This window comes from Stenella coeruleoalba (assembly GCF_951394435.1).
Source record: "Stenella coeruleoalba genome assembly, chromosome: 1".
In the NCBI taxonomy this organism is placed as follows: Eukaryota; Metazoa; Chordata; class Mammalia; order Artiodactyla; family Delphinidae; genus Stenella; species Stenella coeruleoalba.
This window is the reverse complement of record NC_137169.1, coordinates 148,244,914-148,257,334: the sequence shown is the minus strand read 5'-3', so window position 1 is coordinate 148,257,334 and position 12,421 is coordinate 148,244,914. Positions and strand designations below refer to the sequence as shown.

The 12,421-nt window shown below is 37.0% G+C and overlaps 1 protein-coding gene across 3 annotated transcripts in view; it reads left to right on the top strand.

Moving 5' to 3' along the window:
- The window catches only part of CNST (consortin, connexin sorting protein), a 115,633-nt gene extending 104,205 nt beyond the window's left edge, over positions 1 to 11,428 (top strand). For 2 of the 3 annotated variants that reach the window (XM_079929564.1, XM_079929562.1), the window contains 2 exons: positions 5,514 to 5,649; positions 8,801 to 11,428. In XM_079929564.1, the coding sequence (XP_079785690.1) occupies positions 5,514 to 5,649; positions 8,801 to 9,006 (342 nt within the window). In that variant the 3' untranslated portion in view covers positions 9,007 to 11,428. Of the gene's footprint in view, positions 1 to 5,513; positions 5,650 to 6,002; positions 7,005 to 8,800 lie in introns of those variants that run through there. The other variant, XM_079929563.1, reaches the window with a different exon arrangement.
- The last annotated feature ends 993 nt before the right edge of the window (positions 11,429 to 12,421 follow it).

The following is a 12,421-nucleotide window of genomic DNA, read 5'->3' as shown; positions in this document are numbered from 1 at the left end:
TAAGACTGTCCTCAGTTCTTTTCATTCTTTTTTCTTTATTCTGCTCTGCAGTAGTTCTTTCCACTGTTTTATCTTCCAGGTCACTTTATCCGTTCTTCTGCCTCAGTTTTTCTACTATTGTGTCCTTCTAGAGAATTTTTAATTTTAGTTATTGTGTTGTTCATCATTGTTTGTTTGCTCTTTACTTCTTTTAGGTCCTTGTTAAACGTTTCTTGTATTTTCTCCATTCTATTAACGAGATATTGGATCATCTTTACTATCATTACTCTGAATTCTCTTTCAGGTAGACTGCCTATTTCCTCTTCATTTATTTGGTCTGGTGGGTTTTTACCTTGCTCCTTCATCTGCTGTGTTTCTCTGTCTTCTCATTTTGCTTAACTTACTGTGTTTGGGGTCTCCTTTTTGCAGGCTGCAGGTTTCGTAGTTCCCATTGTTTTTAGTGTCTGCCCCAGTGGCTAAGGTTGGTTCAGTGGGTTGTGTAGGCTACCTGGTGGAGGGGACTGGTGCCTGTGTTCTGTTGGATGAGGCTGAATCTTGTCTTTCTGGTGGGCAGGACCGCATCCAGTGATGTGTTTTGGGGTGCCTCTGACCTTATTATGATTTTAGGTAACCTCTCTGCTAATGGGTGGGGTTGTGTTCCTGTATTGCTAGTTTTTTGGCATAGGGTGTCCAGCACTGTAGCTTGCTGTCGTTGAGTGCATCTGGGTCTTAGCGTTGAGGTGGAGATCTCTGGGAGAGCTTTTGCTGTTTTATATTACATGGAGCCAGGAGGTCTCTGGTGGACGAATATCCTGAACTCGGCTCTCCCACCTCAGAGGGTCAGGCCTGACACCGGACTGGAGCACCAAGACCCTGTCAGCCACACGGTATCTATAAAATGTCTGGGAGAAACCGCAGCAAGGCCGGCTTCTTAGCAGTTGCAGCCGTAACAGGAAGCTTATTCCTCCCTATGGGTGGGGCAACAAGTCTTCCTGCAGGTGCAAGTTTGCCTCCTTGGTCCTAAGCAAACTAACTTCTTGTCACCCTCACTATGGACTAGGCGCCGACATTGTGGTAGGACCACGCATGCGCCCTTTTTTCCTTTTTAAATTAATCTTTGAAAAATTCAGTATCAATGTACTTCATCATCATTTGTTTTTTACTCTCCATGTTGTCTTGTTCTAAGGTGCAGCATTGTAGTGCCAGAGAGCACCTTCGTGTTACTTCTAGAAGACGGATTTCCTCCATTTAGCTGCCTCCTCTTGCTCCTGCTGTGACTTGTTATATTAATTTGCTGTAGTAGTAGCCATGACATTAATGTACTTTCGGATTATTGAATGACACAAAGGATTTTTCATCTAACCTTCTCCTCCGCAGTGTCTCTAGACTGACAGTTTTAGCCATTAGTTTAAGTATCTCTTAATTCAGGTGATGTATAAGATAAGGATTTATTGCTATAAAGTGTTTTGGAAAGACAAAAGAAACTTATTAGGTTTATTTGAAAGTTCTGTTCATCTAATTTGAATTGTAATATGTATTATAACAAATGACACTAAGCAAAATTTTAATACTCATAGAAAATAAGATCTTTTCGCATTAGGGAAATGGCAAGAGGTTTAATCTTGAGTTAGTATTCAACTCTGCCCATAACTGGTGCTACAAATGTAAGCAAGTTATTTAAGCTTTCTCAGCTTGGCCTCTTCATCTGTAAAATAGGACTGGTAATGCCTGTATAATAGAGTTGTAAAGATTAAGTATGAAATATTATGTAAAGGTCTTTACATAAAGTGGAGGTTCACTAAATCATAGTTCTTATTATGGAGACCAAATCTAAAGGACCAGGCGGAGAACCATGACTTGTTCCTTCAGTGAAGAATAGTACTGGAAAATTTGACACTGAATGACCAGAATTTCATTCTCTACAGTGAAATTGCTGGCATTTAAGCTGTTTATAATATACTAATATGATTTATGAATGTTATTTCTCAAGTTATCTAGAAACCAAGCAAAATTTACCAACCTTGAGTTTCTGGGTTGAGTAAAGCCTTGATCAGTAAAAGAATATTATTTGGTATCTATTTTCTCCTTTAATTTGAGGAGGCAGATCTAACAGCAAGGCCTCTCTGAATGTGCCAGCAGAGTTGCAGAATAATTTTGTTTTTTACAAACAATTCATTATTAAAATGCTATTTAAGATGATCATTGCTGTTTGAGGGGGAAGTGCAGAAGAGCTATTTATTTATAAATATACAGGGCTAGGTCGGATGGATGTTTCGTTATTTGTTTTAATTCTGCACTTATTCATAGAGTACCACCAGTAACAATTACACTAATTACAGCTTAGACAATCTTTTTGTTCTCAGTGTAAAGGCTTGGTATACTTTGTTTTGGTAGGAAAGGAATTTGGTAATTGAAGCGGGAAACTAAATTTAGTCTGGTTTTTTTTTAACGTTTTTTTTGGCCGCACCACGTGGCTTGTGGGATCTTAGTTCCCTGAACAGGAATTGAACCCAGACCCATAGCAGTGAGAGCGTGGAGTCCTAATCACTAGACTGCTGGGGAATTCCCTAAATTTAGTTTTTAAAGCTTTATTTTTTGAGGTTTAAAGTTTCTTAACCTTTTAATATTGACATTATGTTAAAAAATTAAAAGGCATAGAAATGTTTTTTAAGAGTAGTTTGGAGAAGACACATTTCTATGTGCCCTAACTCAACTTCCCAACCTACTTAGAAACACTTGGCAGTCTTCTGAATGAAACGGTAGACTAAGACCATGACTTTGTTTTAACTTATTTGCCTTCTACCATAAAATTAAGGTAAACTCTACCAAAGTCATTTCTTTTTGTTTGACTGTCTTGGTATGATAAGTAGGAATTTCTGTACTAGGGATAGGTTCTAAGACGCTTGCCCCAAACGCTTGTCAGAACGGAAAGGACCGCACCCACCTGTCTTCTAAGAGTTTCCCCCTTGGCTTGCATCTCCTATGCCTAAACTTGGTCCCACCATCCCTATAAACTATAGGACAAGAGGGCAGTTAAAAAAAGGAAGATCCCTGGAGAAGATCCCTGAATAAGACTGAAAAGAAATAATGGAAAAGAACACATTCCTTCACTTCAGACACTGGAGCAGGCCTGCTGAAACAAAAGATTCTTGGTGGGAGAGAAAAAGGAAAAGCATGTAAAGGCTGTGGATAGATTTTTTGCCAGGAATTAAGGGTTGAGTGGGGAGGGTGTCAAGATAAAATGTTGGCTCATCCCACACAACTGTAATGTCTCATACTCTTACTTCTTCCCTTTTTCAAAAATTTGCCAAAGTTCATTGCCATCCATAGTAAATAAGATGGGGCCACTTGGGAAGTCTTGTATCCCTTAACTATATGACTTCTGGAGCCCAACACACCAGATTAGGGCAAGCAGGAGGTAAGGTAGGGGCCTAACAGCTGCTGCACTAGGACTAGCTTCTAGGTCTTGGAAGCACATTCTGTGTCTTTCCAGATGATTTTGAGAGTTTCTCTTGGTCTTTCAACATCCATTTATTCATATTTGTAGTGTCTTTTGATTTATTATTGGGTCTGTGTCTTGAATTTACAGATTCAAAACTCAGATCATAAAGACATACAGTTAACAGTAATGCAACTCTGGAGCTTGTCTTTGTAACTATTCTTAATAGGATTGTTTTTTCTAAGTAGTTAAAGCAACTTCAAAACACCTATGGTAGGTGAATTCACTCTTGGTAAATGTACTATTTTATGGAATGAAATAGATAGTGAATGAATCTATGAAAAGTTCCTATTTTTTTTTACATTTACTAAAAATTTAAAAAGTAAATGATATATCTTTAGTAGTAATATACTCATTAAAATTAATTTCCATTTTCCATGTCTTGCTCTTTAGAAACTTATTAGGATTTCTTTCCCTTCCTCAAGTACCCAGTTTCAGCAAGGTACTTGTAAAATCATTTTTCTTTGCTGTATGAAGATGGTCTTTAATATTGTTGCTTTCTAATGAAAGATTTGAAAAACTATTCCTTTGCATAATTTGTACTTATCATTTTAATGTCACTAAAGTATTTTAGCTTTCTCAGAAGAACTACATCATCTGAAATACATATTTTCTATAAAAAGAATAAATTGCTAACTTATTTTTTTTTTTTGAGATAATGGTTTCTATAGACCCATGTTCAGGGAAGCCCAGTAGAAGACTATATTGAGTTATTTGGCCCTAAAAGCATTGAGTTATAAAAAGAACTAATAGACTCTGTAATGTTTATGTATAGCTCATTATCAGAGGTGGCTGGCTGGAACTGGAAGTCATATTAAATATTTTATACCATTGATCCGATAAATGACATTACAGGAAGTCCTCAGCTTACAGTGATCGGATACCAGCAAGTCACTGACATCAGCAGTGTTAGGGCCACAATGCCCACCTATGTCATCACCTACAGCTTGTTCAAGCAGGCAACTCACAAGTCAACTTCTGTGAATCAACCTACTGCCTAGGGGGGCCTATGGTAAGGCCTCCAGCTTCCCAGTTGGCTCTACCAACTGATTCTGTTCTCTTTCTCCCTGTGCCTCAGAGTCTTCTAACTCCTAAATGGCAAGGGTTTCTGTTTTGTCTTTGTTCCTAAATAAAGGGTGGGGTGGAGGCAGAAGAGAGGTGTCCCAAGTGAAAACTGGAAAGACAGCATAGAAGGGGGTAGCAGGGGGACTAAAGAAATAATAGAAGTCTTTTTCTATTTCTTTTCTTTTTCTAAGGGCCAAATACTGAATAGTTTAGACTTTATGGTCTGTACTCACTTCTGCCGTTGTAGCAGCCATACACAATATGTGGATAAGTAACCTTGGCTGTGCTCCAATTAAATTCTATTTGCAAAACTAGGCAGCAGGCCTTTGGCCTAGTGGCCATAGTTTGCCACCCTCTGCATACTGCAGGGTGTCCCTAGTAAACTGGGTCTAAGAGATATTCTAGAAGAGAAGTCCTTAAGACATTTAGAGCACTAGAACATTATTTAGTAAATGTGTAGTTTCTCAGGGGAACTGAGGACAACACTCATTTTGATGTTAAAAGTTGGTATCGAATATATTTTAAGTCTCACATGTTCATTTCTTAAAAATTGCTGATGAATGAAAAAGCAGCCTCTGTTATAAAGCAAAACCCAGGACTAATGGTTAAGCAAAGAGAGGCCATAAGGAATCACTTTATAGATGACTTAACAGGGAAGCGGAGCTGTAAATGAGGATAAACTAGGCCTGATTTCCAGTCCATGCTGTGTCACACTGCCTGGCCCTGGAATCAAGTCAGGGCTTTAGAAGAGCAATCAGAGTTTTAGATATGTGTATTTGGCAATATCTGAAGACAAAGTATTATTCTGTTAGATTTTGACGACTGTGATTTTTTTCTATAGGAATTGGTTAAACCTCTAATAGGACTTCAGATACCCCTTGAACTGAATTAGCCTTCTTACCATTACATGTAAAACATCACTGATATGTCCCGCCATAATATAACAAACAGTGCTTACAATCTCTGACAGGTTGTTCATGCTGAAGGATTGGTCTCTATATTAAAGAAGAGGAATAATACTGTAGGAGATCATCCTGCCCAGATGCAACAGAAACCATCTAAGCGAAGAGTGAGATTCCAAGAAATAGACGACAGCTTAGATCAAGGTAAAGTGCTCAGACTGTGTCTAACACAGATTTGATCAGTGTTTGCTGAAAGAATGAATTAATGTACAATAAGGTGTTTGGTAACAGGATTTGTAAAGAATATGTGGACTTAGTTGCTTTATCTTCTGTAAAGAAACACAGAGGATCAAACTATCATCAGTTCTTAAATAATTCCTAAGCAATTTGTTTTGCTCAAATAAGTGAACAAGTTGGAAAATTCATCTCATTGCCTTCCTGTCCCACAGATAGTCCTCAATTTTCAGAGCTTATTTCAGTTTCTTTGTTTCGTGTTTTATTTTCTAGTTTTTGTTTGGTGTTTTTTAGTGAGCCTGCTATTTTTGTCTTCTTTTCAGTGGCAGTTCATACTCCTTCTTGACTGATGTGGAAAATATTTATGGATTACAAATATTTTCTCTTCGGTGATTTCTTCTTGACTCTGTAGAAAGAGGTGTCTCTCAAGAGTACAGTTTAGGGCTTCCCTGGTGGCGCAGTGGTTGAGAGTCCACCTGCCGATGCAGGGGACACGGATTCGTGCCCCGGTCCGGGAAGATCCCACATGCCGCGGAGCGGCTGGGCCCGTGAGCCATGGCCGCTGAGCCTGCGCGTCCGGAGCCTGTGCTCCGCAACGGGAGAGGCCACAACAGTGAGAGGTCCGCGTACCGGAAAAAAAAAAAAAAAGAATACAGTTTAACACTGTTGCTATTGTTTGATTTTTTTTTTCCTCCTGGGCTTATATTTAAGGTAGTGGTTAAATTTGTCTAGGGCCTAGGTAAATCAGAGTGAGTAGAAATATAGCCAAGAACCTGTCAGTATGCTTTTCATGTTTATAAAACAACTGCATTGTTAAAATAACAGTGTCAACGTGTAGATACGCTTTCTAAATATGACATAAAGTGATAGCAGTAGAGGTTTCTAAATTTTTACAATTATAAAGCTGGTAGGAACCTTGGAAATAATCTGTTCCCACCCCTCATTTTACCTCTGCACCTTGCTTGTAACTATCACAGTCCTCTCTAGATAAAGTGCTCAATTCTTTGTTTGTACCAATTGGTATTGAATCATTGCATACATAGTAGGGGGAACCCAGAATTTAGAACTGACAGTCCCTAGTTCCCTTAGTAGCCATCTCGTCTTACACTAAGTCACGTAACTTGTGCTCAGTAGTCGCCTGTGCCTCCTGGCTTCCATGTTGGACAGCACAGCTCTAAATACTATCAGTGCATGTAGTTAAAACAAAGTAGATGTTTTAAAATAAATTGTATCTAAATGTTTGTATATAAATATATGATAATGAAGAAATACCCAGAAAAGTACATAAACTAGATTGTTATCAAAGATAAGAGGGTGGGTGGGAATCATGCCAAAAAGAGAAAAGATGGTAAAAATACTGAACTGACCAAAAACCAAAAAAACCCCAAGAAACACAACATGAATGATATGATCCTTTTTACTTGTGTGTATAAAAATTATGCTAAGTATAAATTATTAAATCTATTAATGTCTATTAACTATTAAAATCTATTAAACTGTAAATGTGTAAATCACAGGACAATACAATTACATAATCCTGTTTTTATAAAAATCCTGAAACCACATGTGTTTGATCTGGAAGGATACACACCATATTTAACAGTGTTTACCTCTTGGTTGAGAGGGGAATATGATTGGGTAGGAATAAAAGGGAAGAGTCCCTTAGACTCTTAGATACTTTCATGTTTAAATTTTTATGGGGAGAATATATTCACATATTACTGTAAAATCTTCCAAATAAATTCTATTTGGTTTATATTGGGTTCTGTAAAATTTGTTTTTTTAATCATAAAAGTAATACACACTAATCATGAAAAAACTTAGACAATAATGAAGTAGAAAGTTTAAGGCTCCCAACCTTCCCTCCCTTGGGGGTTTCCCCCAGGTATTGATTGAAGTTCTTACCATCCTTTCAAAACACATTCTGTATATATGCATGTATATGTGTGTACATACACATGTGCCCTTTTTTTTTTTAACGTGAATGGTTCATTATATACCGTTATGTCACGGCTTTTTAATTTAACCATCAATCTTGGACATCTTTCTTTGAACAATGTATTAAATTTACTCCATTCTGTAAAACAGTTGCATAGTATTCCATGATATGAATCTCCCATAATTATTTAACTCTTCCATTGTAACTAGAATAACTAAGTTATTCTCAACTTTATGTTATAACAAACTTTGCTGCAGTGAACATGCTTGTAAATATGCTATTGTGTTTTGTGCAGATCTGTAGGCTTAATTCCTGAAAGTGGATTTGCTAGGCTAGGTGATCAGGACCATATGGACCAGTTGGCCTCAGGCAGTCCTTCCTTGTTTATACCTATTGTCCCAGCACTGCATTCACTTAACACTCTTTCACTGTCAAAAGTGCCCCAGGCTGGATGATAAGTTAATTTAAAATGTTAATAGATACTGCCAGATTACCTTCCAAGAAGGTTTTGGTACACCCTCATCATGCTGATCATAAAACTTCTTAGTCTTTTCCAAATATTTTTAATTTTTCTTTAATTATGAGTGATCATTAAGACTTTCAACAGAGAGTAGTTATTCTCTTCAATATAGAAAGACTTATGTGGACATTTTTATTAAAAACAAGCCTGCCAAAGTTGTTTAAGAAATGAAATTACTGTACTAGCTAGAACTTCACTATTCCACTGAAAGATAAAATTGAGTATTACTAAGATGCAAGATCCCACTCAGACATTTTTGCTTGTTTGTTTAATATCAAATTGACTTTGCTTTAAGGTGGTCCCATGATGTGAACTCCAAAGATACTGTAATAGTGAGGTTACGTATAATTTGTACTCTAAAATAATGCTATGAGCACATCAGAGAAGTATTGCCATTTTTTTCTTCTTTTTTTATGGAAATGGTTATATTCATTGTATAAATGAGCTAGTTTTAATTTTAGCATTCACAAGCTCTACAAGTATATATCTTTATGGTAACTAATAGGTCCTTGTATAGTCATTGGTGTCCTAGCTTCCTGTCAGTGACTATCCATAGAGGACTAATATTAGAAACATCTAGTTATCTTAATCAGTGAGCAGACAGCAGATACTAGGCATTAATTTTGTGTCAGTTTAACCTTACTCTGTTTTCCTGTTTGCAGATGAAGTTGGAGGTGGTTCCTGTATTTTACTGGTCTTGCTGTGCATAGTGACGGTTTTCCTTAGTGTGGGAGGAACTGCATTATACTGCACTTTTGGTGACACGGAGTCACCTGTTTGTACAGACTTTGCAGACAACATGGATTTCTATTACACTAAGTTACTGCAGGGAATGGCAGGACTTAAACACTGGATCTACCTCTCCTAGCAGCATTCAAGAGGGACAGGCATGCTGGCCGTGAGAATCAAAGAGTGAAACTTTCTAAATAGCTTTTATTTCAAGAGTTCTGTAACATGCGCCTCCCTTCCCCAGTGAGGAACCACAAACATCAGAAACAGCAGCTTTAACTGGCAAAACAGAGGAACTCAGAATAATCCACATAATGATACAGATTTTGATCTGAGCACTGTGGATGGAAGGAATGGTCTTTGGAGAGCATGTCCACCTCCTCCTCACTGTTTCCTAGTGTAATGAGCTACAGAATTAAACAGGGCAGTGTTGGAGCCAAACCATTTTGGGCTACCTTGTCAGGCTAATGGCTAAGGACACTTGTGGTTTATAACCGTTTGTCCAAAGACATTGCTTCCAGCCATCACGCAATAAGTTTGTGTGTAATGAAAAAGAGTTACCTTACAGTTTCAATGTCTTTTTTTAGTTCACCTTGGGAGCTATGTAATTTAGGCTTTGGGCACTCTCCAGATTTCCATTTGTGAAATGATTATGTTTGTGTGTGTGTGCTTGTGTATTTCAGACAGTTATCATAAGCAAAAACCCAACGTAGAATAACAAAGATTATTCTTTCAACATGACTATAGATGTACAGCCACAAAACTTTCAAGAAGGCTTAACTGTGGAACAGATGAACGGTACAAATCTTGGCCCTGAATTAAGAAACTGTGACAGATCTGTGACAGTTAACTTCATTAACTAGCCAGAAATTAATCACAGGCCTAGAGGTAAAATTAAAGAGCTCCCTCTGAGTGTCAGGCAACCAGTTTCATCGTGGATTCAGTGCTTCCTGATATAATAAATGCTGGATTCATCTCGATTCAATAAATACTTACTGAGCACCTATTATGTTCTGAGAATCTAAGAACCCTTCTATAAAGATAAATAAGGTATTAGTTCCTGCTCTAGATGTTTTAATTCTGGCCTTATGTAAAATAAACTAATACTTTGGCAAATGAAATTAAATCATCATATATAATTCAGTATTAACAGATCATACATTCAGATGCTTGAATGTGCGTTCATATCATGGGCTTGATTTAGACCTAATGTGAGGTCATTAGGCGAAAATTCAATCATATCTTAAATAGGCAAATGTCTGATTTTTATTTAAATCTGTCAATTTCCTTTTCTAAGGTGCAGTGGTCTAACAATTAGGAAGCCTTGCTTTGGCTTTTTATATCATTAGCAGCATTCTAAAAGAAACAAAACACATGAACTATAGTTTTCTGGAAATGACTATTATTTCATGTTTTTCTGTGAGGATCATTTGAAAGAAAAAGAGAGTTTTCTTTCTAGTTGTTACTGGCTGGTACAGTACCTCCCTTTGTGTTTCTGCTTATTTATTTAGACTTATGATTTTTAAAGGGCTTTTTATAGAAGTTGAAATTGTGTCATTTAGCATGCATCTGGTTATCCCAATGCTAGATATTTAATTACTGTATACTTAGTGTTTTGATTTTCTATAATTTCAGCTCAATGTGGTTTTAGGCTTGTTTATTTTTAAATTGATGTTTTATTTTTACTTATAATACGGTTTGACTTGTCTGTATCATGTCACCATAAACTATAATATTTTCAAGGATTATAGATCAAAGATATTTATTTAGAAGTGTACAAGATACTGAAATCTAGATTCCTTATACTTAAGGCTGATTTTATTAGAAGATTATTTTAATGTTCTATTATAAATTTTAAGAATTTGTATTCAAATTGTATGTAAATATGTAAAATGTTGATGGTACTATATTATGTGGTTCTGTAAAAGACATTCACAAAGTCTACTGTGAGGGGCATCCCCATCAGAGACAAACCTCTTCTGTTTTACCCTCATGATTTCTAGTTACAGAAATTTGGTGATGCTGATTTCTGCCGGTTTTATGTGAAGATAAGTCAAAGTTTCCCTCCTGTTCACCTTTTTAGGTCACTGTTGAAGTCCTAAAAACTCTGTATGTCATATTTTCCTATTGGCCACCAGGACCATTACTTCTGAAACTGAAGGTTTCCTGGGAACCTTCACACTGAGGTGAAAGAAATGAGATAATACTTTGGTACTCTGTGGAGTCCAGTTGAGTCTCAGAAGAACCACGTGTGTCCTCACTACTTCCCAGGGAGGGTGAGGTGAGCTCAGGAGCATATTGATGTCTTGATTTAAAATAGGCATGAAATCTCAACTAGAAAAATTAGGACAACTTTTAAAAATGTAATTGTCATTTATTGCATGAATTGGAGTAATTCTATCTGGTGATGAGAGAAATTGTTATCTCTCGCATAAAAAAACATCCAGTTTTACTATAATGTAATTTTTTCTGTCATTTGAAAGCACTGACAACTATTTGTAACTAATCTTCCTTAAGAACTGTATTTGAGGGTAACAGATCAAGCTTGTAATTTAAAATCTATACCCAAAAAATGTCTCAGAGAGTTTATTTGAACCCCTTGGGTACTGAGAAAAACCGCTTTAAAGTGAAAGTAAAATAATTTCAGAAGTTGGTCTGGCACCACGAGTAGATTACTTTGGGTAGTCTAATAGCTCCCTACGTAAACGCTCCTATGCTTCTAAAACACTTTCCCAGCAACCGAAATTCACTCTAAAAATTCATTCCTTTAGATTTAAAAATCAAGTCCCTCTGGGAGGTTTACTATATTGAGCTGTGAATTATGCTAAGAGGATTTAAAATTTGAAGGTAGGCCTTATTTTGAAAGGACAGATGTGAATTGGATCTTGCTGGAATGGCAGGGTGGAGGAAAGGGTAGGAATTTAGAAGTAAAAGAGGGAAGGTGGGGAAAGGACAAGAAATCTTTTACCTATTACCTGTTTTGCTGAAGCTGACTTTGTGACGTTTAATCCCAATCCAGAGAGAGACTGAATATTTGTGTTCCCACTAACGTGACCTGTATAACTCTCTTCATTTCTATGGGCTCAGTTAATATTAACCCACCCTTGTATACTTAATTATGAAGTGTATATAGTGTTCTCACATTTATTCATTTGATGCTTACTTAGATCAGTAATCACACATCCCTTAAATCAGGTCTTGTGACTCCCGAAGCCATTATACTTTCTCTTCTATCATGTTGCCTCCATCCTCAAAAAGAATAAGAGTGATCTAGGGTTTATGGCACAAGTTCTAGTGCCATCTGCTATTTTAATAACCTCAAAGATAAACATTTGGTGAGCCTCATGTACTAAGGAATTTTCTTTAAGGAATTCTGGTAGCTTTTAAATCTCTCTTGGTGTAGGCTACTGAGCATCTCTTCTTCCTGGTCCTGAGAAGAGTAAGTCCTGAAATCAACCTCTTGTCTCTTGCCCCGAGAACAGTGCAGAACCATGAGCAACAGTGTTTATTACTCTCTGTACCTTGGCAAACATTGGAATGTCTTCAGTGTGCCA